The sequence below is a fragment of the Dermacentor albipictus genome, chromosome 3 (genome assembly GCF_038994185.2).
Source record: "Dermacentor albipictus isolate Rhodes 1998 colony chromosome 3, USDA_Dalb.pri_finalv2, whole genome shotgun sequence".
NCBI lineage: Eukaryota > Metazoa > Arthropoda > Arachnida > Ixodida > Ixodidae > Dermacentor > Dermacentor albipictus.
The window spans coordinates 159,583,064-159,608,714 of record NC_091823.1 but is presented as its reverse complement, the minus strand read 5'-3'; the positions used below and the strand labels follow the sequence as shown (position 1 = coordinate 159,608,714).

Genomic DNA, 25,651 nt, shown 5'->3' with positions numbered 1-25,651 from the left:
AAGCACTGAATGTCACCTCGCTACACTGTTTGACTGAGGGTGATAGACGGAACTGTGTATCAGTTTTACCCCGCACTTTTGCAAGAATGTAGAAGTCAGTGCGCTGGTGAATACTGACCCTTGATCCGCCTGAATTTCGGCAGGAAACCCAACCCGTGCAAATACTGTTAAAAGCGCGTCTACTACTTTGTTGGAGCTGAGCTCTTTCAGGGGGATTGCTTCTGGAAACTTTGTAGCCGGACACAGCCTGTTAAACAAGTACCTGTAACCCGATTTTGTTTTTGGTAGAGGCCCTACCATGTCTATCACAAGTCGTCTGAAAGGTTCTGTTAAAAATTGGAGGACGCTTAAGCTTCGCCTTCAAGAGTGGAACGCGATAGCGTTATCGCATCCCGTTCGCACCGCCTACTCAAACGCGCTACGCCAGCCAGACGTCGCGATCGGCAGAGATAGCCAGACCCCGACGCGCCATGAAGGTGGACGCGTCATGGGGCGAGTGGCGCGCCACGTGTCGGGGCAGCGCCGTACATTGCGAGGAGGGGGTCTTCTGTGTTTGCCGCAAGATGGCTCTGCGTGTGCGCAGAGTGCAGAAGAAATTTAGCGGAAACGTACTTCGCTACTCCTCAAACTGCGACTTCTGTAAGTTACATGGTCATAATTACCGATATACATCGCAGTATATCTTTCTACGGCACGTTTCTAAGGCTACACCGCATTCACTAGAGGCGATTTTGTCCCGCTTTGAAGCAACGAACTCGTGGCTGAGTGGTAGCATCTCCGTCTCACACTCCGGAGACCCTGGTTCGATTCCCACCAGCCCATCTTGCAAGATGTTTCTTATTTATGAAGTGCCTTCTGGGATTTATCGCTCACGGCCAACGCTGCTGACGCCGACGACACCGGCTTTTCTGCGACATGAGCTCCTTAACGCTGTCGTGTTAATAAAGGCACTACCTTTAGTGGAGCTTTCCATGTCTCTCCTGGTTTAACCGAGCGCTGGCAGGCGTCCCATGATCTTAGAAAGTTTTCCACGTCTTTGAAACTGCCAGGCCAGTAGTATTCCATAAGCAATATTTCATTTGATTTGTTTATGTCTAGGTGGCCGGACCACCGATTTCCATGACAGAGACTCATAAGGTACTCCCTGTACATAGTAGGTACGACTAACTGATCTAAAATGCTACCCTTTCGATCTCTGTAGTGCCGATACAACAATCCTCCTCTCTCATGTATCGTCACGTTGCGCCTAGCAATGCCTTCTTTAGCTGTGTGATGTAATTTAGCTAAGCTATCATCATTCTTTTGCTCGGCTGCCAGTGACTCTCTGTCCACACGTAAGAGCTGATCAAAGTTCTTTCAGGGTGGTGATGATAACGACCCTGTCTCGCTTGAGATTGCGTCAGCTTGCCCTTCCGGCAAGCGTGAACTTGACACCCTAGTGATACACTCTTATTGACCTGGTCAGCTGGCAAGCTTTCCTCAACCATTTTTTTTTTGCACCTCGAGCCTAGCTCGGATTCGGTTATTGAAGTTATCTCCCTTGCTACTTCCGCTGGAGCAGCTTGTGCATTTTAAGCCGAAAGCGACGCGATTTTACGAGCTTGGCCTCGTGACAATGCCTGTACGACGCCCTCTCCCATTTAAGCCCTCTTTCACGCATTAACCGATTCGAACGATTCGAAAAAAAATGTAAAGGTACTGCAGTGACAAAAATTTGGAAAATGCAGCCTCGGTCACTAGCTCCCCGAATGGTCCACTGATTTTGACTTTCGCCAAGGGAGACACTCTGTGTCCTTCTACAACCTGTTTGATGCACGCTACTTCTCCAGTGAAGTCATCTATCATCACGTAAGACGGATGGACAATGTCCATCGTGGCGGCACTGTCTCTTAGCACCCGGCATGGTTTGTCATTAACTTACAGGTCTTGAAGATACGGGCCTAAAAGTTCCATATTCTCGTCTTTTTCAGCTGAGTAGGAAAAAACTACGCTAAGCTTTCCGCAGTTCACACCGATATGTCGCAGTTTGTGGCACTTATAGCAGCGGATCGGTCTAAAAGATTCAAATATTCTTTTCTGCTCTTTTTGTACTGTTTGCCCGTTAGGTTTCTCTTTACTCTTTTCTGTGGGCTTTTCCTCCACGTCTACAGGCTCCGATCGTCTAGTCTGCGAACCCCTTTTGAACTGAAATGGTTTCTGCGGTCCATTTCGACCGTCCCAATTACCGTCCTCGCCGTTCAGCTTTCTACGCGTTGCGTACTCTTCGGCTAATTCCGCCACCCTTCCCACAGTGTACATTTCCTCTGTCTTGCACCCACAGCTTCACAGATGGTGGGATGCTTTTGTAAAACTGCTCTAGACACATGCATTCAATGATCCTGTCTCTGCTCTCGTACGTTTCCGCGCTTTTCAGCCACTCGACTAGGTTTGCCTTTAAGCTATATGCAAACTCCGGATACCCCTCGCTATCTTCTTGCCTGTGCTCCTAAACTTTGCCCAAAAGCTTCGGCTGAAAGGCGGTATTTCTTCAGGGGACCAGCCTTAACTTTCGCAAAATCATATGCACCCTGTGCACTGAGTCTGGCGATTACGTCCGCCACCTCACACGGCAACATAGACAGCAACCGCTGTGGAAATGTACTCGGACCGAAGTTCATCTTCTCGCAAGTCCTTTCAAGATTGCTCAGGAACAAGCCTATATCGGTCCCTACCTCAAATGGCTTTAATAGCCTGTCCATGCGGTATGATTCTGCCTCACTTGATCATCCCAGAGCCCCTTCACTTCCTTGAGACCACTCCAAACGTTGGCTTTCAAGTTTAAGTTGCATTTTTCTTAACTCGCGATCTTTGTCGCGTTCCTCTCTCTCTCTGTCCCGTTCTTCTTTCTCCCGTTCTTCTCTCTCTCTTTCCCGTTTCTCTTTACAAGTTCCAATCCCATTTCAATTTTTTCCTCACTGGCGTGTTCGGAAATTAGCTCCAATAATTCCGATTTAACATTTCCTTGCGTACATCTAGACACAGTTCCTCACCAACAATCAACAATTCGTCTCTCAGCAGTCTCCTTAACTCCATGATTGCTAATTTACTGCCTTGGTCCTGCTCGCTAAACCTACCTAGGAAAACACTACCTAGCTAACAATCAATAATCTAGCTTCCCTACTGTTCTAAACAGAACAGCCACAAAATGAAGCCTGGAGAGTCAAAGCAAGAACCAAGCACTCACCGCAGACACAGCACCACGTCGCAAAGTCCGTCTCATAACTGTCAGCCAATTGTAAGGATTGGGACGTCCATCCACCGCTCGTAACCAGTTGTCAAGATTGCAGTCAGGCATGAATTAGATGGTAGCTGGCCCATGCCGTCGTCCAACTTATCCACGCTGAGGACGTTGTTGAAGGGAAGGACTGCTTCTCATCCAGAACGAGGAACATGGGTTTATTTACAGTATCTACATAAGGACGTCAGTTCATCAGTCTAGCATGACTGCGAGAGAAAGTACACTGAGCAGCCGTACAACAGCGGCTTAGAAACACTCGGTCCTCCCTCGACCCCTAGGTGAGGGAAGCGTTCGACCAGACATCGTAGACGAGCCGCCTCTGTGCGGGAGGGCTTACACACACTGTGGGGATACGTGACCCTCGCGCCTCCCCTGATGTTTTTCCCGCATAGAGCGTCTCCTGTGGTCCCGCTTCGCCGCGTGCCTGCGTGACGTCAGCGCGGTCGATGTGGTTGAAGCGCACTCCGAGAGATGGCGCGAGTGTTGCGCTGCTAACGCCGCGAGGTTACTTGGGCGCCGAAAGGAAGGCGCTTGCTCTCTTTGGGTTCGGGAAGCGAGCGGCACGGACGTGCCGTGCCGAGCGCCGACCGATGCTTCGGCGAGACCGTCTCGCGTGGCCGCCTTCGAACGCGCCACGATTCGCGTGACTATACACGCGAACGCCCAGGCGTTGGGATCCAGCATGGGGCGAACATATTCGCTCGCGAGGACGCGTTGAGTCGGACTTCTAGATTTGTCGCGCGCCCATCGGCATGTTTTGTGGATAGCAACTCGGCTAGCAGGCGTTGATGTATGAAAGGTGCAATAAATGCCCTTGTGATTGTTTGCACTACTGTGTTGTCGTTCCTTTGTCCCAAGAGTACGGTGTGAGAATCCCACATCAGACCCCACAACACACACACTTCCGTACAGGTTCATGGTCCTCACCCAGGTCAGACGGTCTTCGCAGAACTCGGGGCTTACGTCAGGAAAGGCGCATCTTATTCCCCGTGCTGACCCCCGCAGCGTGGCCGCCGGTTCTCCATTGTCTTGTGTCTTGAAAGGCGCGTGGGACGTTGCCGCCAAATACGTTCCCTCGGAAACTCCCCTGCTCGCGGCAGACCAGGTCGGCGGTGGCGTGTTCAGTCACAAAGCCTGGTTCATCGAACTCATCTCGGCAATACCGCGGCGCAGAGTGGCGGACGCGGCGCATTGTCCGGCGCACACAGTAGACTTATGCTATCTTCGGCTGGTCGTTTCTGAGCGCTCTGGAGCGCTCTCGCGAGTGACGTTGTCTTCGGCTGGTTGAAAGAGGGTGCGCGCCCGACGTTCGGCTGGTTCTTTTCGATTGCTCTCGTCCATCTTGGAGCGCTCTGAGGCGCTCCGAGCCCTGTCGTCGGAGCAGTCATTGAGATTGAAACGTCATCGCAGCGCCACGTCGCTGCTGTTGGCGACGGCCCACCGTAACCTTGACAACCTAGGCCACTGCATGCTGGCGTCTCGACGAACGCTCGTCCCGCCGGCACGTCCACCGGTTTTTCTGGCAGAGCCGGGAGCTTTGAATAGGTGAATCATCGGACGTTGGCAGTAGTCACGAGGTTTCGCGTCGGCAATTTCCTCCTCTGAGAGCGAGTCGCACGTTCGGCTTGCGCGCTTGTCCTCTAGCCTTGAGCTCGGGAAACGCCCGATCTACCCGACTCTGCTTCGGGGCATACAGGCGAACAGTCGAAGATACGATTAGTGACGCCGTTTGGCTAGAGGGTGACGGTGGCTTTCCAGGAAAAGTCAACGCCACTCTCGCACCTGGCTGGCAAAACTTGCACCTCAGCAGGCCGTTCTTAACAATGTACAACCAGCTGGTACAACCAATGTGTGGTCGAGTCCGCGCAGAAACAAGAGTAGGTTACACTGTCGAAATATATGTGTCACATGTGGTAAATTAGTTGTAAAGATTTGTACAAAACCGTTGAGGTTGGCATAGGGTAACAGAAATGCGATGCTGCTTTTCTGTTGTTTGCTGCCTTCGACGCCGTTGTCATCATCATCATCATCATGATCACCATCGTCATCATCACCATCATATTTAGGTCCACTGCAGGACGAAGGCCTCTCCCTGCGATCTCCAATTACCCCTGTCCTGCGCCGACCAATTCCAACCATCACGCGCAAATTTCCGAATTTCGTCGCACCACCTAATCTTCTGCCGTCCTCCACTGCACTTCCCTTGTCTTGGTACTCATTTTGTCACCCTAATGGTCCAACAGTTATCTAATCTGTGCACTACATGACCTGCCCAGCGCCATTTTTTTCTCTTAATGTCGATTAGAATATCGTCTATACCCATTTGCTCTCTGATCCAAACCACTCTCTTTCTGTCTCTTAAAGTTATGCCTAGCATCCTTTGTTCCATCGCTCTTTGCGTGGTCCTTAACTTGTTCTCAAGCTTCTTTGACGGTCTCCAAGTATCTGCCCCATATGTCGGCACCGGTAAAATGCATTGATTGCATACTTTCCTTTTCAATGATAACGGCTATGACAACGGCATAGCCGTTACTATTACTAACGGAAACAGGGGCCCCTGACTGCGTGAGCGTTATGCGTATGTATTCTATGGTTATTTAAGCAGCACCTTGCCTGCTGTCCTTTTGTGCAGTTCTCTGCGTGGCCAACATGGTGAGCAAATTCAACATGACGAAGCAAGTGAAACGAGAGGGAGGTCAGCGAACTGTCGGCATATTTCAGGTGAGGCGCCATTTAAGCGATGTCAGCTTCGTCGCTGAACATCGGCGGGAACAGTGCGCAAAGGTCGTCGCCGAGTGTTGCCAGAGCGATCCACCTGTGTGGACCCATACCTTGACGCTTTAACACCATTTAACGCCCGAGTTAACTGCCAGAAGTGTTGTCTCAATATTTACGTTAAAGCCCTTAACCCTTGCTGAGTGCACACCCGTGAAGTTTAAGCACTTTTAGTAGTATACCCCTGCCATGCTGACGGCACTGCTGTCAAAGTCATATCTCGCTGCAGTGAAGAACTTACTGTGCAAATTAGGACCCATGGGCATATTTCAAAGCTGTTTTGAAGCTCAAAACTGTACATCGGGATTTCCGAGTGTTGATGCGGCATAAGTATGACAGCCATAAATTTTTATGAGTGTAGGAACAGTGATTGCTTAGTTCGAATCGTATACAAATCAAATAGCGCCAGCAGGGAATTGAATGGAATATCGAAAAGATCACAATTAATTTAAAGCGATCTTCAAATCTTAGTATTCTTAAATTTAGCAAGTTTCTGTCATTAGATAATACGGTATGCAGCGTTGCTTACTATATGCGCAAATAAATTATTAGGAACAGACAAGCTATTTCTTCGCATGCACATTACTCTTTAGAAAGTGCGAGTGATCGGTGTATTGCCTGTAATGTGTGCCTACCTAAGCGAGATAGCCTGCTCCACTACGCAAGTTCTCATAATTGATGTGTATACTATGCACGCGGGATGGAAATTTACCATACGTTTGCTCCAGTCTTATGTTTAATGCGGCGCAGTAGTCCTTTCGAAATATTTTATTAATATTGAAAAAAAATATTACCATATACGAGTAGTGACTATTCGAGTGCAAGACCAACTCTAATATGACACTGTTCGATTCCTTATTCGAAACGTGCTGTGCCCGCCTACTCGTGGGCAATGACTTCATAATTCTAAAATTTGCGCCGACAGAACGGCAAAATCTCTCCAAAACTACGGGGCTTGCCACGCTGTTAATTCGTTGTCATTCTTAAGGTACTTCACACACTTTCCGGGGCAAAAATGTTTTATCTGTATAAGCACGTACTTACCTAACTGTTTTCACGCCTATATATTCTGGGTCACTGTATAGTACTTTGTCGAATGGCTAGCGCATCGGGCGGCTGTCTGAAAGAGCAGGGTTCGACACCAACGGTCGGACTAACTTGGGCCGCTGAGTATGTGGCAATGTGTACGTACTGTACGTACTGTATGTTTATGCGTAAAACCCGCCATTGCATATGACCTGCTCCTCCAGCTACAATAGCCCCGAAGAAAATTCTTGGCGGTGCGCCAGCTCTTAACACCGAGCTTCATCCGCCTGCATCGCGAATCTTCAAAGTGAGGGCATATATGTTCACACGTAAAGAAATTAATCCGCGTTTATAACCCGCGAAAATAACTGCATACAACAACGCTAAAATCCTTGCGAATGGTATCCGTTCGCGAATGCACGACTCGTTCACGTCGTATGTTTGGCCAATGGCTCTCCGCTTACATCCGCTTACACCCCCCTCCCCCCCAATCCCCCACCTACCCCACTTACCCTTTAGGCGATGCTGAACAAGCGCGATTCATACAACGGACGTGACAGCGGAAGAATCAGACACGTGGCATACGATATGAATCGAACTACTTCGCAGTTAGCCTACGCCTGACACAGAGAATTACAGCGCCGACCCAGCAGCCCTAGCATGAGCAACGTTGTCGAAGCGCGACCGTGCCGCATCACAAAGCGCTTCGCGCGGGCCCCGCGAGCACCGCGGGCACGGGTGACGTAGTACGTAGTACGTAGTGACGTAGTACGTATGATCACCTCAATCCGCAAGCTCAAGTCGCGATCTGCTCCTGTCGTGTGAAAGCTTTACCATGAGCTGCTGCTGCGCTAGGGCAGCTGTTCAGCGCAGCTCATTATATTGCCAGTTCTAGTATGCTGGCGCCGCGCATACTATTCGCTAACTACTAAACTCAAAATGCCGAGCCGTAAAGGGGAGAATGGGCCACCATAGAGAGGAGAGCGGAGCTTCAACACGCGTGGGTGAGGAGAGGGAGGGGTCCCCAGGAGACAATGTGTGCCTTTGCGGCAGCGCACTTCGCTGCCGTGAAGCCACACTTCAAGGTGATATTTATTTATTTATTTATTTGTTCACTTATTTATTTATTTATCTATTTGTTTATACCTCAAAAACCCCTATTGGGGTTTTACATGAAGGGTGAGCGTATCTAGTAGGTAATATTTTCAATGAATCCATTCAATGATGAATGACTGGGCTAGTGCACCATTTGAGCAGGTCGATGATTCCAGTCCTTGGCTGACTGAACGAAGAAAAAGTTAAGATGAGCAGTGGTGTGAGCTGGAGGTGGATAAACAGCCTTTGAATGGCTATGAAGGGATGAAGCGCGATGCAAAGGAGTGATGTCGGTCTGGCGAAGCAGCGAGTGATAAAACATTTAAAGCAGACGCAGCCTCACTGTTTTGCGGCAGGGCTCGAGGGTTGGGAGGTTCAGAGCTGACTTTAGTGTCACGAGTGGGGTAAGAGTAGTCGGAGTGAATAAACCTTTCTGCGCGATTCTGTATGGATTCCAGTGCTATTGCCAGGTCACATTTGTACGGGTCCCACACTCAGCATGCGTATTCCAGTTTGGATCGGGCAACTGTTAAATAGGCTAGCAGTTCTACTGAAGGGGGAACAAGACGTAGATTACAGCGCCGGTAGCATAAAGCACGATTGGCATCATTGCTAATGCTGCATGTGAGTGAAGACCAACTGAGGTTGCAGGGCAAGTTAATACCCAAGTACTTATAAGAAGCCACGACACATATTTCAGAACCGTAACGCAATTAGCTGAAATATATGATTGGCGGCGGTTGAAATTAAGTAACGACGTTTTCTTTTGTTTTGGCTTTGAAAGACATTAGCAAATTATTACACCAGGTTTCAGTGGCGTTGAGGTTGGACTGGAGAGCACGAGAATCGGCGTAGGTATTAACAGGACGATAGGTTGCGCAAATAAAAAAAAATGTTGGAAGACCAACCCCTCGGTAAGTCGCTAATGTATATTAAGAAGAACAGTGGTCCCAGGAAAGTGCCTTGCGGCACGCTGGAGATCACGGGTGATAAATTTGACAAGCATTGGTTAGCGTAGACGAAGTGTTGATGGTTAGTCAGAAATTTGTGTATCCATTGGAGAAAACAAGGTTTACGATTAAGACGCGATAGCTTTAGGAAGAGCCGTTCATGAGGAACCTTGTCGAATGCCTTTTGGAAATCTAGAAAGAGGGCATCTATAGGTACGTTTCGATTAAGATGTGCGATGTGAGCTAATGTCATTAACGAAGAGAGCTAGTTAAGTCTCGAAGGACATGCCTTTCTGAAAACCATGTTGATTAGGATTGAAGAAATTACCGGATGTTAGGTACTCTACAATATTAGAATAGGTTATATGCGCCATTAGTTTGGGACAACACTGGTGAGGGAAAGTGAACGGTAATTGTGGGGACGATGACGATGAGCCTTCTTTTGACAGTGGAGCTGTCTTAGACCAGTCTTGCGGCACCACCGCTCCAGATGAAAAAATACACTAGAGATGTGCGCAGTGTCCTTAAGCATTTTGGAATAGGGGAGGGGGGGGGCAGGACAGTAAGCAACGCAGCACTACGATGTGCACGGAAGTCATTGGCCGTTAGCAGCATATTGAAAAGAAAAACTCAAAATATAAAGACATAGCAACAAGCATCAATGAACATTCAACCTTTACAGAGAGTAGCGTAATATATATATATATATATATATATATATATATATATATATATATATATATATATATATATATATATATATATATATATATATATATATAGAAAGGGGGAGGGGAATGATGAAGGCTACGGCTCAAAGTGACATTTCAGGCTGGTTACAAACGCTTCGTAATCAGTGACAGATGCAACGGTGCCAGGCAGAAGATTTCATTGACAGGTGGCGACAACGAGAGGCGAATGAAAGAAGAGATTAGTGCGAGCAAAGATGGGTTCGACTTTCAGTAGGTAGTCAATGCGTGGAAGTATGCCATGCGCTGGTGTGGTGCGGGACATAGCAAAGGAAGGGTGGATGAGATATAATTTGTGCAAAAAGGACAGAATGGAAAGCATTCTACGTCTTTCAAGAAGAGATAACTTGAGAGCTTTCTTCGTTCGCTGACATCCGCACTCCGATTGAGGACGCGACGTCGGGGAGCTGGCAACTATCGCCAGCAGGAGATGATCACAACTGGAATATTTTTGTCAATGTAGATTCAAGCTCCCGCGTCATGGCAAGAACGCGACTCTTGCGCTGTCACGTTAGGTTCTGCGACTGCATGTATTGCGTTGTCGCGATGACCCACCTTTTGAACACGGCGCAGTCAGCTTCCCTACGCTACATTTTCTTTTATTTATTGGTACCGCATCATGCTCTAAGAACATATATCGCCATGTACTCAGCTGTGTCGCGCGGGATGGCGCCCTTTGTGTAAGTGTGCTAGCGAAAACTTGCAAGAACGCGCGTGAACGTGAACACAGACGCGTTTTTAAACCAATGGACAAGGCGTATGTCGTAGCAACGGCGTTGAACACTCCGACGCTCCGATCAACGTACTCCGACAGAAGGTTTTATTATCGCGGAATACAGCTGTGTAGATCGACGAGTCGCTTCTCTTTATCGCTGCCTACGCGTGTAAATCCTCAACAATGGCTTGTTGATTTACTGGCACTTTGCTGCTCACGTTTTTTTAGTAGCAGCCAAGCTAATAAGTGAGCCTACAATTTATTACCTGATGGAATATGGCAGCGCATCTCGAAACAGCGACATAACACAGAATTTAAAAAAACACGATTGAGAGCTGCATGACACACAGCGCTCGCGTTTGTCCATTCTGTGTTTCGTCCCTGATTCGAAGTAGGCTGCCTTATTCGATCATGACTGACCAACTAGCTTACAGTACGTCGTAAGCAATTGATTACACTTGATTATGACAGACATAAAAGTGATATGTATGTATGATAGTCGCCTTATGAAGAGATGCTTATCAGATATAATTTGAAAAGCAGAATGTTTGTATGAAAACAAATATTAATTCATATAGCTGACAAGACACCTCATTATGAGTGAAATCACGTAGTGCGTACATTTCTTGTTGGTGCTGATAATGTCCCCACAAATAGAAATAGTATTAATTCATGTCTTAAGAGATTACAAAGGTTTACGGCTGCACATAAGGCAACAATGCCCTGAAGAAAGGCCCGGGTGCCCATTCTGCTGCCCTTTCACTACTTAGTCATACCTCATTCAGCATTCAAGCAACGTATAGCACGTGGTCAAAGTGCATGCAGACAAATTTTGCTCCTCAGCGATGGCGATAATCAAGGATGATCACCTTGAGACCATCTTCTGCTGTGAACATCATCCATGCATGTGTTATCTTTTTTATTATTTCCCTGGGTAAAAAAAGAAGTTTGCAGAGGATTTATGAAGTCAGTGAGCGACAGCAAGCTACTCAAGTCATTTGATTGAATTGGGCATGGGCCAAACCTCACTCATCTAGTGACAACCTAGCTAGCTAATACACAACCACGTTTGAAGAAAAGACAAATGCAGAGGCTAATATAAACAGATGCACAGTACCTGTATTTCACCTCAAAGCGAGCCAAGATTATCAAGTGACTAGGCTTTGCAATGAGTGCGTTTTCACGCATGCGAAGTGCTTGACGTAGTAAGTAGTTTTATATTTGACTTTCTTAATGAGTAACTGTTTAAACAGGTACATTACAATGAAATGAAATGATGGATTATAAGGCGCGCAAGACAGATGTAGGAGAGAACATTTACCGTGCCTGCTGTCACACAAATTCAAACATACAGTAGCTTGTAGGCAACGAATGTATGTTCATTGCGTCACTGCAATTTGCACCAACCTCTAATGAAAGTACAGAACGCCTGCACTAGAGGCACTAGTTCTTTAGCTGCATGTGCAGGGCAGTACAATAAAGTAAGCGAGTCTTTGTTGCTATTTTTTTCCATAACCAACAAATAGTTTCGTTGACGGAGCCTTGTGACGTATGCAGGAATGTATTGTGTAAATCTGCAATTTGGACGTCTTTTATTATCATCCAGTCACTCTGTAAGTAGTCAAAAATGCAGATAGCCCCGTGAGCATTGCGAAACGAAACACAGAAATTTGCACTTAAGAAGTCAGTGATTCAGCCTCTGTGCTGAACATAATATTGTTTCAAGACAACGAAGGCTTGGTAATAATTGGGAACGCGTTTATTTAAACAATTATTGTGATATTGTTTCACACATTACACATAATATTACACGTATTTTCATCACATTTGAAGTTGGTGTCCAGTAAAAATATTTCAAAACTTTCCGGATAATGGAAGTATCACACACTGAAACGCCTCACTGAGGAACCTTGGGTAAAGTTATATTTAACAAATACAGCCTAAGCATTATTCATTGACAAGATTTCCACTATTTGATTGAAATATGAACAGTGTGCTTTGCATAGTTCACCGAGAACACAGGGGAAAAGCAGCTGCATGACTCGTATCACTCATAAAAATTGGAAGAGGACGAGCCCTCAGCAGGTACTTTCAGAGTGCTTAAATAATTAATTTACACATCTAAAACATTCGCTAATTGTTACGAATAGAGTGGTTTTTATTTCCTGCAAATATGATAATTCGGCCATGTTTACGCCTCCCATTGGAGCGCAGAAACATTATAGGCGTTTCTTATAGCGCCTATAAATGGGCCAAGACTTAGTGTTCAGCAACTTTATTTAACCCCTAATTCCCAAACATACTTCAAAATTTACGTATATACTGGCCCTCAAATGCCCCAGACTACGTCAAAAATGAATTTCATGAATGATTTAGTTTTTCTCCCGAACACCGCCAAAACAGGCATATGATGTTTCTAAGCGCTTGTCGCATTATCACCTTCCCTGGAAAAGGTAGGGAGCTTAGCTGTAATTGTACCTGGCTGGCTATACTATTTGGGGTGTTCAGGGGTTTCATTTATAGAGTGCTGGGTGACTGTATCCCTACAGTCTGCGTAGTAAGTGTGATTTACAGTTTCTTGTAGTGATTCTGTCAAAAGTGATCAAGTATTCAGTGATGCCAAGATTTCTTCAAACCCGCCGTGGTTGCTCAGTGGCTATGGTGTTAGGCTGCTGAGCACGTGGTCGCGGGATCGAATTCCGACCACGGCGGCCGCATTTCGATGGGGGCGAAATGCGAAAACACCCGTGTACATAGATTTAGGTGCACGTTAAAGAACCCCAGGCGGTCAAAATTTCCGGAGTCCCCCACTACGGCGTGCCTCATAATCAGAAAGTGGTTTTGGCACGTAAAACCCCATATATTATTATTATTATTAAGATTTCTTCAAGAGAGGTTACCGCTACGTGAGCGCGGATTTCTTGGAAACAAAATGCGCAAAAGGTAAGCCGTGGTGTTGCTCTTAGCTCAAATGTAATCACAGACGGCACCGTTTTCTTTTGTTTTGCTGTTGCGCTGCTCTCCTTTTTTTATTTTCTCGTTTGTTTTTGCCTTATTCACACACGGCAATTTTCCAACGCTGAGCCAAAGCAAAAGGTTGCCAGCCGTGTATTATCTTACCCGCAACAATTGTTCACTTGGGCAATCTGACTTCTTTCTGTATGTCATTGCAGCTGGCGAGTCAATTCTTCTGCTTCGATAAATACAAGCCTGGTATGCGCAACGGACGCTGTCATGAACTCTGCGATGGTATGTAAGCGTGCAATACACTGGACACTTTCGTTCTTGCCATTGGTGACTGTCTTTTCTAACACTATAACCTTTCGGAGCAAAGCTCCACCATTTTTTCGTCGTTTCGCATAGAAGCATCTTCTTGAAGGCTATGAGTAGGTCAGGCTGATAGAGAGATCGTATTGTCCCAATAACGTAAGTCAAATGTCAAGTCCTTACACATATATGAAGGCGTACAATATCCATAAATAGGTGGCGCGTCTTTTGGTTACCTTTTAAAATGGGAATTGTTGGTGTTTCGACTAGATATAAGTGTGTAACAATCGCTACTGGATGGCCTCCTTGAAACTTCACACACGAGTGGTGCAGCGACAGAAGCACTGGTCAACATGAAAAATGTAGGAAAATGGAGTGAATGTGCATGGTTACGTGCGTGACTTTAATTTGGTGCTTTTTGAAACGAAATAAACGAAAGCTCTGCTTGGTGTCTTGCCACTGGGAGAAGCATGGCTCTCACCAGCTTGGAGCTATAGATCTACTGTATGTGTAAGTGCAAAAGACGAAAGAGAACCTTGAGGATCGTGTAGGGCTTTTTTTTCACCTCGAATAACTCCGGTCATAGATTATTTTTTTTTTCTAAAATGTGATAGCAAAAGTGAGAGCAGAGAATACTGTCGGGCCAAGGCCAACTTACATGCAGCTTTTAAACCTGTTGTGGTAAGTCACTGCGATGGCGATCAGTTTCATGATGAAGACAATAAATCAGCGTAGTCGCAGGTTCCTTTCTGTTGTGTTGTTGTTGTACAGTTGGTTTCGTTTCTAGTTTCGGTTTTGTTGTTGCGTCATACACGACGTCATAGTGGCAATAGAAAGTCTGGTGCTGTCAAGGAGCACGTAGAGAGAAGTGAGAGATGTGATCGCAGACGATTGGAGTCGTGGTTGTTCTTCTGGAACGGAGGGCCCCCGAGTGTGGCTCGGTGCGTCTGGCCAGCTGACCCAGCTACCCTGCTCCTTACGCTATAACACTTTCAATCAGGTCTGTTTAGTACATAAAAATGGTCCGCAAAAAAGTTACGTTTGTCATGTGGTTGTGAACTTCCTGGCAGAATACATAATGCTTCCGCATAGACATCGTAGCTTTGAAAGCGAACGCTATTGGTCCAGCAGGTGTACTGTTTCTTATGTGTAAATTGCTTAAATTGTGCATTCATCGCATAGGAAAATACGGTCCCTGCGGCTGAGGTATATCTTTGCGATGTTATAAGCAACAACGAAGCAGGACATCAGGAATAATATCTTGTTTCCGCAGAAAGTAAAGCCACAGAAAAGCACACTAAAAAGACTACAGTAATTCGAATTCAGCTTAGCGCATTCTAGCCGTTCACACGTGACTGACAGACCTCTGGCCTTGTTCACAGCACTCCCTTATTCTGAATTGACCATCCTCGCCGCTAACACACATTCGCTCGTTGCCGCGCCCACCAACCATACGCTCTCTCCCCTTTACAAGAACCCTACTTACATATACTGTGGTGAGGAAAGCATATGTCGCCTTGAAGAAGACAAGTTCACTTGTCGAAACGTTGGCTCCTGTTTAAACCCTGTTCTCGGTTTGCTCATTGCATTATAGTTAGTTTGATGTTTTCATTTCACCCATTAAATTTAAAAAAAAGAGGGTTTGTGACGCTGCTTTCGAAGTTTCCGTAATAGCTTGCCGTAACATCTTGGATTATGATGGAATCTGCTCAGGCTTAGTTTATTTAGGAAGCGTTGGCTTTTCTTTAGTTGTTGCTCAGTTTTGCGCCGTAGGGGCTATCTACAATGGTACGCCGATTCCGGCGATAGTGGAGTTTACAGTTCGAATGGGTAAATGCTAGTGGAATATGTGCCACTGGGCATGTTGTCACGCAGTCGCTGTCGTACCCTCTCACGTCATCATCGTCACTCACTCGCCGTCATATCATTGGGGTCAGGCCGTCGTCGCTCAATCGACGTCATTTCTTCTTTGCCATTCCATCGCGATTACGATATTCCCCTTCACTCGTTATTATGACACCGATATAACGTCATCGTCGTCGTGCATTTGTGGTCACACCGTCGTCATTATACCGTCGTCATCGTTCGATCGTCCGAATTCCAGCTTCACCACCTGATTCTCGTCATACCGTTATCGTCGTCACGCCATTTCCATACACCCATAGTTATCGCATTGACGCCATGCTTTCGTATTGGCATTGTTGTCCTTATACTATCCTTATCATTTTACTATTTTATATCCATTGTCATGCCTTCGTAGTCACGCCACCTTCGGCTGCGACAGTGTATGTTTAGAGAGCCGGCGTGTGCTCGAGCGTTGGAGAGAAGCGCAGTAGTTTGAAGGAGAGTGTTGTAAAACACTATTTAGGCTGAATTGTCATGCAAGAGAGAAAACCTTGAGACCACCAAGTGCCTCGGTGAGCTCGAGATCGGGAGCGCAAACGCCTCGCCTACACCGCAGCCCCCCTAACGCTTAAACGTTCGCATTACACATTCGTAACCGTCCTGCAAGATATCCTTTAGGAAAGCTGAATGACATGGTATTCTGGTAGAGCTGGAGTCTTAGCTTAAGAAGTTTTAGGAACATTTACTGAGCTACAACGACCATAATACTAGAAAATATATTGAAATTCTTTACGCCACTCTGACTTACCGGAGCTAGGAATACGTTACGAAATAAAAAAAAAGAAATTTGGCCTTTATTTTCTAGAAGACGCCCTCTTATCGTGAAACTAACGAAAATAGAGTTTTCGAAGAATACTTCAGCAGTATGAATTTGACTTTTCTCGATTGGCATTTTTCTAAATTCTCATTGATTTTTTTAGCACCTCTTCATTTACTTTTTATTGGTTTTAGCCTTCCATACTTCTGGTGGTGCAAATTTACCTCCCTTTTATTTAGGTTACTTCTACAACGGGGGGTTAAAAACCTTTTGATGTCACTGGAACCAAAACGGCGCTGCTTGCGCACTGCATCGTCCCATTGGATTATGCAACTCTCGATGCCCTGCAGGTTCCTGAATGCAGAACTTCATGAACCAGACTTCCTGTACTTAGGTGCCTATCCTACTCGCTGATTTGCCCGCTGCTTCAATCTCTGCGCAGAGACTGTGCTGCATGTAGGCTTGTGCGCTGGGGGGCAGGGACCGTTCATGTTGCCAGGCTTTTTCAGTGCACTCTTTGACCAAGTGAACGAAGCAGTCACGGTGGTAGTGAGCCTTGTGGAATCAGGTCGCGGCATCTTTCCACCCGGTCGAGCATGCGCATGAATGCCCGTGGCTGGGCGGCAGCTTGGTATCAATGCGAGCGGGGAAATGTCTCAGGCACACCGTCGCGCTTCCGGTCGTCACCTTCAGGCATGTCGAGGTCGTTGGTGCTGTGTGATTATGCAACTATACGTTGCTGACGCTGTCCTAACGTGTCACTTTAATGCGCATGCGCAATATTTTGTCACCGAGATGGTCGCACACGGGCTAAACTGCGCGAGAATAAAACCTCACAAAATGTTGCTTTCATGTTTCACGGCATAGTTTTAATTTTAAGTGCAAGTTCCAGAAGCCCGCTGTTTCATTCCAGCATTCTTGGATGAAAACCTTGAAAACGATATCCGCTGCGCAGCGCTGGTCCGTCACCTGTGGGGCTTCAAGTACTGGTGAGTAAATGAATGTGTGCCGCATATTTGCTTTTTCTCTCAGCAGTTTCGAAACGGTCGCATTGTTAAAGTTCCTTGTTGCCTGATTAATTTGATCGAGGTGCACACAAACCGCCCAGTGTTCGCAGTCTTTATTCTTGCAGCTAGAGTGTGAAATCTTGTTCATTTCGCTTTGTGGCATGCTTGGCGGCTCCAACATTTGTTTTGTCCACGTAGCAGTGAGCTAATAATTCATTTTATACTCAAATTCTTTATAAATTTGCTGAGTTCAGTAGCAGGCATGATTCTCTCTGCTTATCGTCGAATATATCAGTACTAGTCCGGGGTTACCGAAGAAACTCTCCACAGAAGGCTATATCTGTGTGCGTGATGCTCCAAAATTTCAATTGCATTTATTATCTTTATACATTTTTGTACTGTGAGCCCTGTCGGGCCATTAAAAAGCAGGAAAAAAAAGCAACATACGGAATTGTACCTACGTAGAACTTTTCATACATGGCAGGAGAAGCTTTACGTTTCATAAGGAATAATATGCAGGCTGTCCCAACTATATATGCACCAAGATTTAAAAATATGTAGATGCGACGTAGCTGGACAGAACCAAGGTAATGTTTGCCGTCGCTTGGAGATACTCAGATGATATTTGCATTCGGCTTACTTACATAATTAGTCTTAATTATTTTATCAACTTCTCAAATGTTGTAATTACATGAAAAATTTCAATGAAAACGTTGTAGAGCAACAGTAAAAACTCCCGATACAGCTTTCTGTTGCTCACTACGCGATAAATAATAGTGTATTTCCGAGCGTGAAAGAGGCCCGCAGATACACCCAAACACACACGGCAACGTTGCGGGCCGACCAAGCATGTACCAGGGATGCAGTGCACACAGAAAGACAAGCAAAGTAGAATCAAAACAGGCCTATTTACGAACAGAAAAATACCTGAGCAACATTTCTTCAAACTGACCTAGGGAGTATGTACTACACGACATGGCAATGAATTCCCCTCCTATGTGATCCTTGAAGAGAATGAGTACTTAAAAGCACTTAATTCTTCGTACCATGGGTATGTATTCCTCGTTTGTACGAGCAAGGGTACCAGGCGAACGTCGCTTTAGGTTTAAGCTTGCATTTAAATTGATAGTGCCATTATGCAGGAACTCAAAATTTGAACTTTGCTCCTTTTCTCTTATCTTAAGGTAGAGGCACGTTTAGCTCGGCCAACATCTCACTTATGGGCACCGAAATTCAGCACCTTGATAAAATATATCACGCTGCTCCCGTTTGTACCTTTTCTAATTTATCAATCTGAGATGGCCTGTGCAGATCCCATACGACGTATGCATATCCATATGTTGGCTTGACAATGCTTAAATAAGCCGTTAATTTGGCTTTAGTGGGTACAAGGAATAATTTTCTTTCCGAGAACGGTGATTCATTTTCTGCTTTGCTGCTTAAGTTTTAAGGCGAGAGCCTTTCTAGGCTCATGGTGAAGTTTGTGTCAGCATACCCTGACCGCCGGTGTGTCCGCCGAAGCGTTCATTACGCTATATGAAGACAGATTAAAGACAGATTAAATAATGAAAAAGGGTCGATAGTGACAGTGAGTGAATTATAACATTATAATAGAGATTCGTATATGTTAATAATGACTAGTAATGGTTAATAATAACTGCTAATGACTTGTAATGACTACTAATGACTCCGAAATGACCATTATGTCTAACGACCGCTTGTAATGACCACAATTGAATACAATTGACCAAAAGATGCTTACTAGTGAGCAGTAATGACTAATAGTGACTGAAATGAGTTAAATGAGTGAAATAGTGACTGAAATGACCAACATGTCTAACTACGGCTTGTAAGGCCTACAACTGATTACGAATGACTAAAAATGCTTAGTAATGACCAGTAATGACTAATAATGACTGAATTTACTTGTAATTTTTACTGATGACTACAAAATGACCAATGTGTCTAATGATGAATTGTACGGACTTCAATAGATTAAAAATGAGTAAAATGCTCAGTAATGACCAGTAATTACTAATAATGGCTGAAGTGACTTGTAATGACTACTAATGACAATGATAAAACCTACATGTCTAAAGACAGCTTTTAATTACCACAGTTGATTACAAATGACTAAACATGCTTAGTAGTGAGCAGTAACGACTAAGAGAAAGAATATAAAGAGAAGAGACAAAGAGAAAGAGGCGAATGATAAGAGGAAGAAGAGTAGGCTTTCGCCGTTCACCTCCTGATAGAGATCTTAAGAGTCCTTCTAATTTTTAATGCGACTATTCCACTTAAAATTATATGGTATAGTAACACCCATGAACTTAACCATGGCCTTCAGTTCCCAGCAGCTGCGAAGCACCTGACCAAGGCGGCGGTCAGACCTGTAACGCAGCAGAGGGCGCTAAGAAGCTCTGGGTCCGGACAGGCCGCCAATGGAAACTGACCCTGTCAACATCTAAAAGTCGAGCTCTGTCGAGCGAAGCTTGCTTAGCAGGACTCTTTGAGGAACTATCAGACATTGTTTCAGATATCATCGGCCTTAGTGAGATTAGGAGAGCTGGTAAGGCTTATACATTATTGAATACCGACCATGTCCTTTGCTATAGAGGTCTCCCATATAATAAGCAATAAGGGATGGCATTCCTAATCCATAGGGACATGGCAGGCAACATTGACGAATTATGCAGCAATAATGAGAGGGTAGCAGTAGTCGTAATCAAACTTAATATGACGTGTAGATGAAAGGTATGTAATGAAGAAGAAGAGCACAAGGACAAGGCCAGCTAGATCGTCTGTTCCATGCCTGCAGTGGAACCAGTGGGCCAGCCGGATCGCCAGTGCTTAGCACGAGCGTGAGCCGTTTGGGCAAGCAGCTGTTCCTGCTCTGCGTGACCTGCCTTTTCGATTACGAACAGACGCTACTAACTGAACTGTTCAATACACTCGATTACAATTGGTGGAAGTGCTGAGTATTCAAGAACATCTACACCCTGGAACTCCGGTCTCGGACTCTGCCTCCCGTCATGCCTGACTCTCCCCAGCCGACGTCGCCACCACTCTCCGTTGCCTGCTCTGGCGCTGTCCCGCAACGCCATCCAGCGGTTTTCAGCGGTACGGATGAGCAGGATATCAATGACTGATTGTCTACATACCAATGGGTGAGCCTGCACAATCGATGGGATGATACCGCCAAGTTAAATGCCATCATCTTCTACCTTGCGGAAGTGGCTCACCTGAGGTTTAAAAATCACGAAGCCGACTTTCAGTCCTGGTCCGCGTTCAAGGCCAGTTTCGCTGAAGTTTTCGGTCGCCCCGCCGTTCACAAGTTGCGTGCCGAGCAGCGGTTACGAGAGCGAGCGCAACAACCCGGTAAAACATTCACCTGTTATATCGAAAAGGTTCTCGACCTGTGCAAACGTCTGGATGCTTCTATGCCCGAAAATGAGAAATTGAAGCACATATTGAAGGGCATCGCCGATGACATTTTCCAAATGTTGATCGCCAAGAGTCCGCGCACCGTAGCAGAGCTCACAAACTTGTGCCAAAGCTACGACGAGTTGAGGAGGCAGCGCGATTTGACCAGGCGCCCCTCAGTGGCTGACGAGGCCCTCTCTTTCATGACAGTCTTCCCTGATCGCTTCCCCCTGTTCACACAAATCCAAGCTTTCGTGCGGGAGAAAATTGCACGTCAGCTTTCTCTACTGCCCTTCGCTGAGCTACCCCAACAGCAGCCGCTGCCGTCACAACCTCCTACACCGCTCGCCCCTACCATCCGGCGGGTTATTGAAGAGCAAGTTCCTGAGGCTCTACCAATGCAGCATCAGCTGTACCCTGTCACCGTGCCACTTACGCATCCGTCGCCGCGCAGCCTGAAGTTGCTGACGCTCTACAAATGCAGCATCAGCTGTACCCTGGTGCCGCGCCACCTACTTATGCATCCGTCGCCGCGCAGCCTCCTAGTCAATCGCTCGTTGCGCTACATCCACGGCCGCTACCACCCGTTCATAATCCCGTTAATCGACCTGCTCCAGCCTTTACTAATGCCTTTACTCCAGCCTTTACTCCAGCCCACGCAAGAGGAAAATAAGCGCCACAGTTCAGGAGGCAGGAACTGCGTCGCCATCTATCTGTGCAAGTCCTCCATTGTGGCCTTCGAACGTTGTCGGCCTTACTGTTGACGGCGTCCCTACCGTTGCGCTAATTGATACTGGAGTAGCCATGTCTGTCCTAAACGAACGCCTCTCTCGCGCTTTATGAAAAGTTACACCACTTCCTGGGTTTTCTCTTTGCACAGCAAACGCCCAGCCAGTTCAGACTTCAGCAGCATGCACAGCTGGAGTTGTTATTCAGGGCGTTCTCTATATTGTGGAGTTTGTTGTTCTGCAGTCCTGCTCTCACGATGTGATACTTGCGTGGGACTTTCTTTGGCGAAATAACGCCATCATCAATTGTGCATGTGCTGAAGTCGAATTATCGCCTCTGTGTGACGTGCCCCTCGTCGGCGCCCCTTCTTTTCCCGCTAAGCCAGTTCTTCGGGAAGACATCGCCATACTGCCATACTCGTCTGCTGTTGTTCTCGTCTTCTGCGGTGCTGTGTCTGAAGGCACTGTCCTCTTCACTCCTTCGGAACTCTTCATAACCCGCAAAGATGTTCATTTCCCTTTCACCACGCTTGACATTTCAGCCGGTCTCCGCGCCATGGTTGTCTGCAATCCGCTTCCTGCAGCCCTGACGGCTCTTTGCTTCAAAGCACTTGGCCATGTTCAGCCTCTTGATGACATGTTGATAACCGACGTGCCGGATGCTTCGTATGCAGAGCTCACTGACTTCTTTGCACTTTCTATTTCTGCTCCGCCATCACCTGACTTATTCACACCTTTCATTGCCGATGACCTTGCTTCCGAGCAGCGCTCCCAGCGTCTTCACCTGCTTGACCCGTTCCGTTCTTCTTTTGGTGTCGCTCAGCCTGCTCTGGGTCGCACGTCAACCGTCAGCCACCACATCGACACTGGCTCCAACGCGCCATTGCGGCAGCGCCTGTACCGCGTATCCGCCAAGGAGCGTCAGGTGATCAGTGAGCACGTGGACGACATGCTTCAGCGCGGCGTCATTCGACCTTCCAATAGCCCGTGGGTACCGCCGGTGGTTCTCGTCACAAAAACAAAGATGGTTCTATTTGGTTCTGCGTCGATTATCGCCGTCTTAATCAGATAACGCGAAAAAACGTCTACCGTCGACCGCGCATTGACGACGCTCTGGACAGCTTGCAAGGCGCTGAATTTGTTTTCTGCGTTGGATTTACGCTCGGGCTACTGGCAGGTCCCGATGTCAGCAGTTGATCGCCCTAAAACTTCATTCATTACTGCAGATGGTTTATACGAATTTAATGTGATACCATTTGGCCTATGCAATGCGCCTGCTACGTTTGAACGAATGATGGACAATATCTTGCGCGGTCTAAAATGGAGCACGTATTTATGCTACCTCGACGACATCGTTGTGTTCTCCCCTGATTTCAGCACGCATCTTCTTCGCCTTAGGCAAGTGGTGACGCCCTTCACCAACGCAGGCCTGCAACTGAACCTTAAAAAGTGCCAGTTCGCCGCGCGCAAGCTCAAGATTCTAGGTCACGTCGTATCACAAGACGGCATTTGCCCCGACCCATCAAAACTTCACGCTGTGGCAGAGTTTCTTAAACCTAAGACACTCAAAGAACTCCGCGCCTTCATCGGCCTCTGTTCTTACTTCAGACGCTTTGTTCGCAATTTTGGCGCAATTATATCACCTCTGATACAACTCTTAAGTGGCGTCAACTACCTATCCTCCTGGTCTCCTGCATGCGACACCGCGTTCGTGACCTTACGCCGTCTCCTGACGTCTCCGCCTATACTGCGACACTATATACGACCCCACCGCCTCATCTGAAGTGCATACCGATGCCAGTGGTATTGGCCTTGGCACTGTGCTTGCGCAGCGCAAGCCTGGCTACTCCGAGTACATCGTTGCTTACGCCAGTCGTGCGCTGACCAATACGGAACGCAATTACAGCGTCACAGAAAAAGAATGCTTGGCCATCGTTTGGGCACTCTGGAAGTTTCACCCTTATTTATGCGGCAGGACTTTCCATGTCGTTACTGACCGCATGCCCTTTGTTGGTTATCTTCCTTAAAAGACCCGTCTGGGCGCCTTGCCCGCTGGGCTCTGCGCATTCAAGAATATGACATACACGTCATCTACCACTGAGGTCGCAAGCACACTGACGCTGATGCTCTGTCCCGCTCTCCGCTGCCAGCCGACAGGGCCTCCCTCTCCACCATTGAGGCGGTATCCTCGGTCGACATCGACACCTGCGCATCAGAACAGCGCAAGGATCCTTGGGTGGCCCCTCTTCTGTATCACCTTTCTGGCTCGCTTGCATCTCCCATCTCCCGCTCCCTGCGTCGCCAGGCTGCCCATTTTGCTGTCCGGGATAACCTCTTGTATCGACGCAACTACCAGCCCGATTGGTCGCAAGTGTCTCCTGGTTATCCCTAGGACTTTGCGTTCCTACATGTGCGCGTCTTTCCATACTGACCCACAATGTGCACACGCAGGCGTTTTGAAGACGCATGAGCGCCTGTGGCAGCGTTACTACTGGCGAGGAATGTTTACTTTTGTCCAAAAGTTTGTCCGCTCGTGCCCGCAATGCCAACGCCGCAAATCTCCGCCTCACCCCGCCCACGGTTTATTACAGCCGCGTCCGTGCCCTGCTTGTGCCTTCGACCGTGTGGGAATTGACCTGTACGGGCCGCTACCACCAACACCCGCTTGCGAACGATGGCTTATTGTCGCAGTTAATCACCTTACACGCTATGCTGAAACCGCTCCTCTACATGCAGCGACCGCCAGTGACGTTGCATCCTTTTTGCTCCATCGTTTCATTCTTCGTCATGCTCTTGCTCAGAAGCCCAACACCATAGCCACTGAGCAACGACGGTGGGTGCGCTTGCATCAGCCTACCTTGAACCATCGTGCACATGCGCGAATTTTTTCCCGCCTGCTGATAACATCAGTCGCTGGGACGCAGCGTTTGACCGAGGTAGTGCGCAGGGCTCTCGTCGGTTTTTTATTTCAAGGAAAATGGCGGGAAATGACGCTACTGCAATGCAAAGTGTGCACATATCGACGCTACGCGGTAGGATTCATAACCCGTAAAGGACATAGCGGCCAACATTGACGAATTCTACAGCATTAGTGAGAGGGTAGCAGTAGACATAATTAAACTGAATAAGTGGTATAGCTTAAAGGTAGTACAAGCCTACGCTCCAACATCCACTCACAATGATGATGAAGTAGATCAGTTTTACGAAGATGTTGAATTAACGATGAGAAAAGTGCAAACTCAATATACTGTGGTAACGGGCGACTTCAAAGCAAAAGTGGGGAAAATCAGGCGAGTGAACAAGCAATGGGCATCTACAGCGTCGATTCTAGGATTGCTAGAGGAGAGATGCTGCTGGAATTCGCAGGAAAGAATGAGCTGCGAATAATGAACGCCTTTTTCGCGAAGCGTAGCAACAGAAAGTGGATCTGGAAAAGCCCTAATGGTGAAGCAAGAAATGAAATTGACTTCATACTTTCTGCCAATCCCAGCACAGTGCAAGATGTAGAAGTGATAGGTAGGGTAAGATGTCATGATCATAGGTTAGTGAGAGCTAGGATTCACCTCAATTTGAAGAGAGAACAAGTAAAGTTGGTCAAGAAGAAACAGACCAACCTAGACGCAGAAAGGGTACAAGCAGACAAATTCAGGCTTGTGCTTCCAAACAAATATGCAGTCTTAGAACAGAGAGACGAAGGTAAATTGAGGTTTTTAATGAAAGCGTAACTAGGCTAGCTTCAGAGCCAGCAATTGAAGTGGGAGGCAAGGCACGAAGGCAACCAGAAGGCAAACTCTCCCAAGTAATAAAGGACTTAATAAAGAAACGACAAAGAATGAAAGCATTCAACTCAAGAGATAAGATAGAATTCGCGGAACTGTCAAAACTGATCCACAAGGCGAAAACAGGTGATGTTCAAAAATATAACGGGAGAAAGACTGAAGAAGCCGTAAAGAATGAACGCAGCCAGAATGGACGCA

The 25,651-nt window shown here is 46.8% G+C and overlaps 1 protein-coding gene across 1 annotated transcript in view; it reads left to right on the top strand.

Moving 5' to 3' along the window:
* The window catches only part of LOC139057012 (lysozyme C-1-like), a 101,184-nt gene that overhangs the window by 65,475 nt on the left and 10,058 nt on the right, over positions 1 to 25,651 (top strand). Inside the window, exons 2-4 of the mRNA XM_070534819.1 lie at positions 5,910 to 5,998; positions 13,761 to 13,836; positions 17,430 to 17,505. Of these exons, the coding sequence (XP_070390920.1) occupies positions 5,910 to 5,998; positions 13,761 to 13,836; positions 17,430 to 17,505 (241 nt within the window). The remainder of the gene's footprint in view (positions 1 to 5,909; positions 5,999 to 13,760; positions 13,837 to 17,429; positions 17,506 to 25,651) is intronic.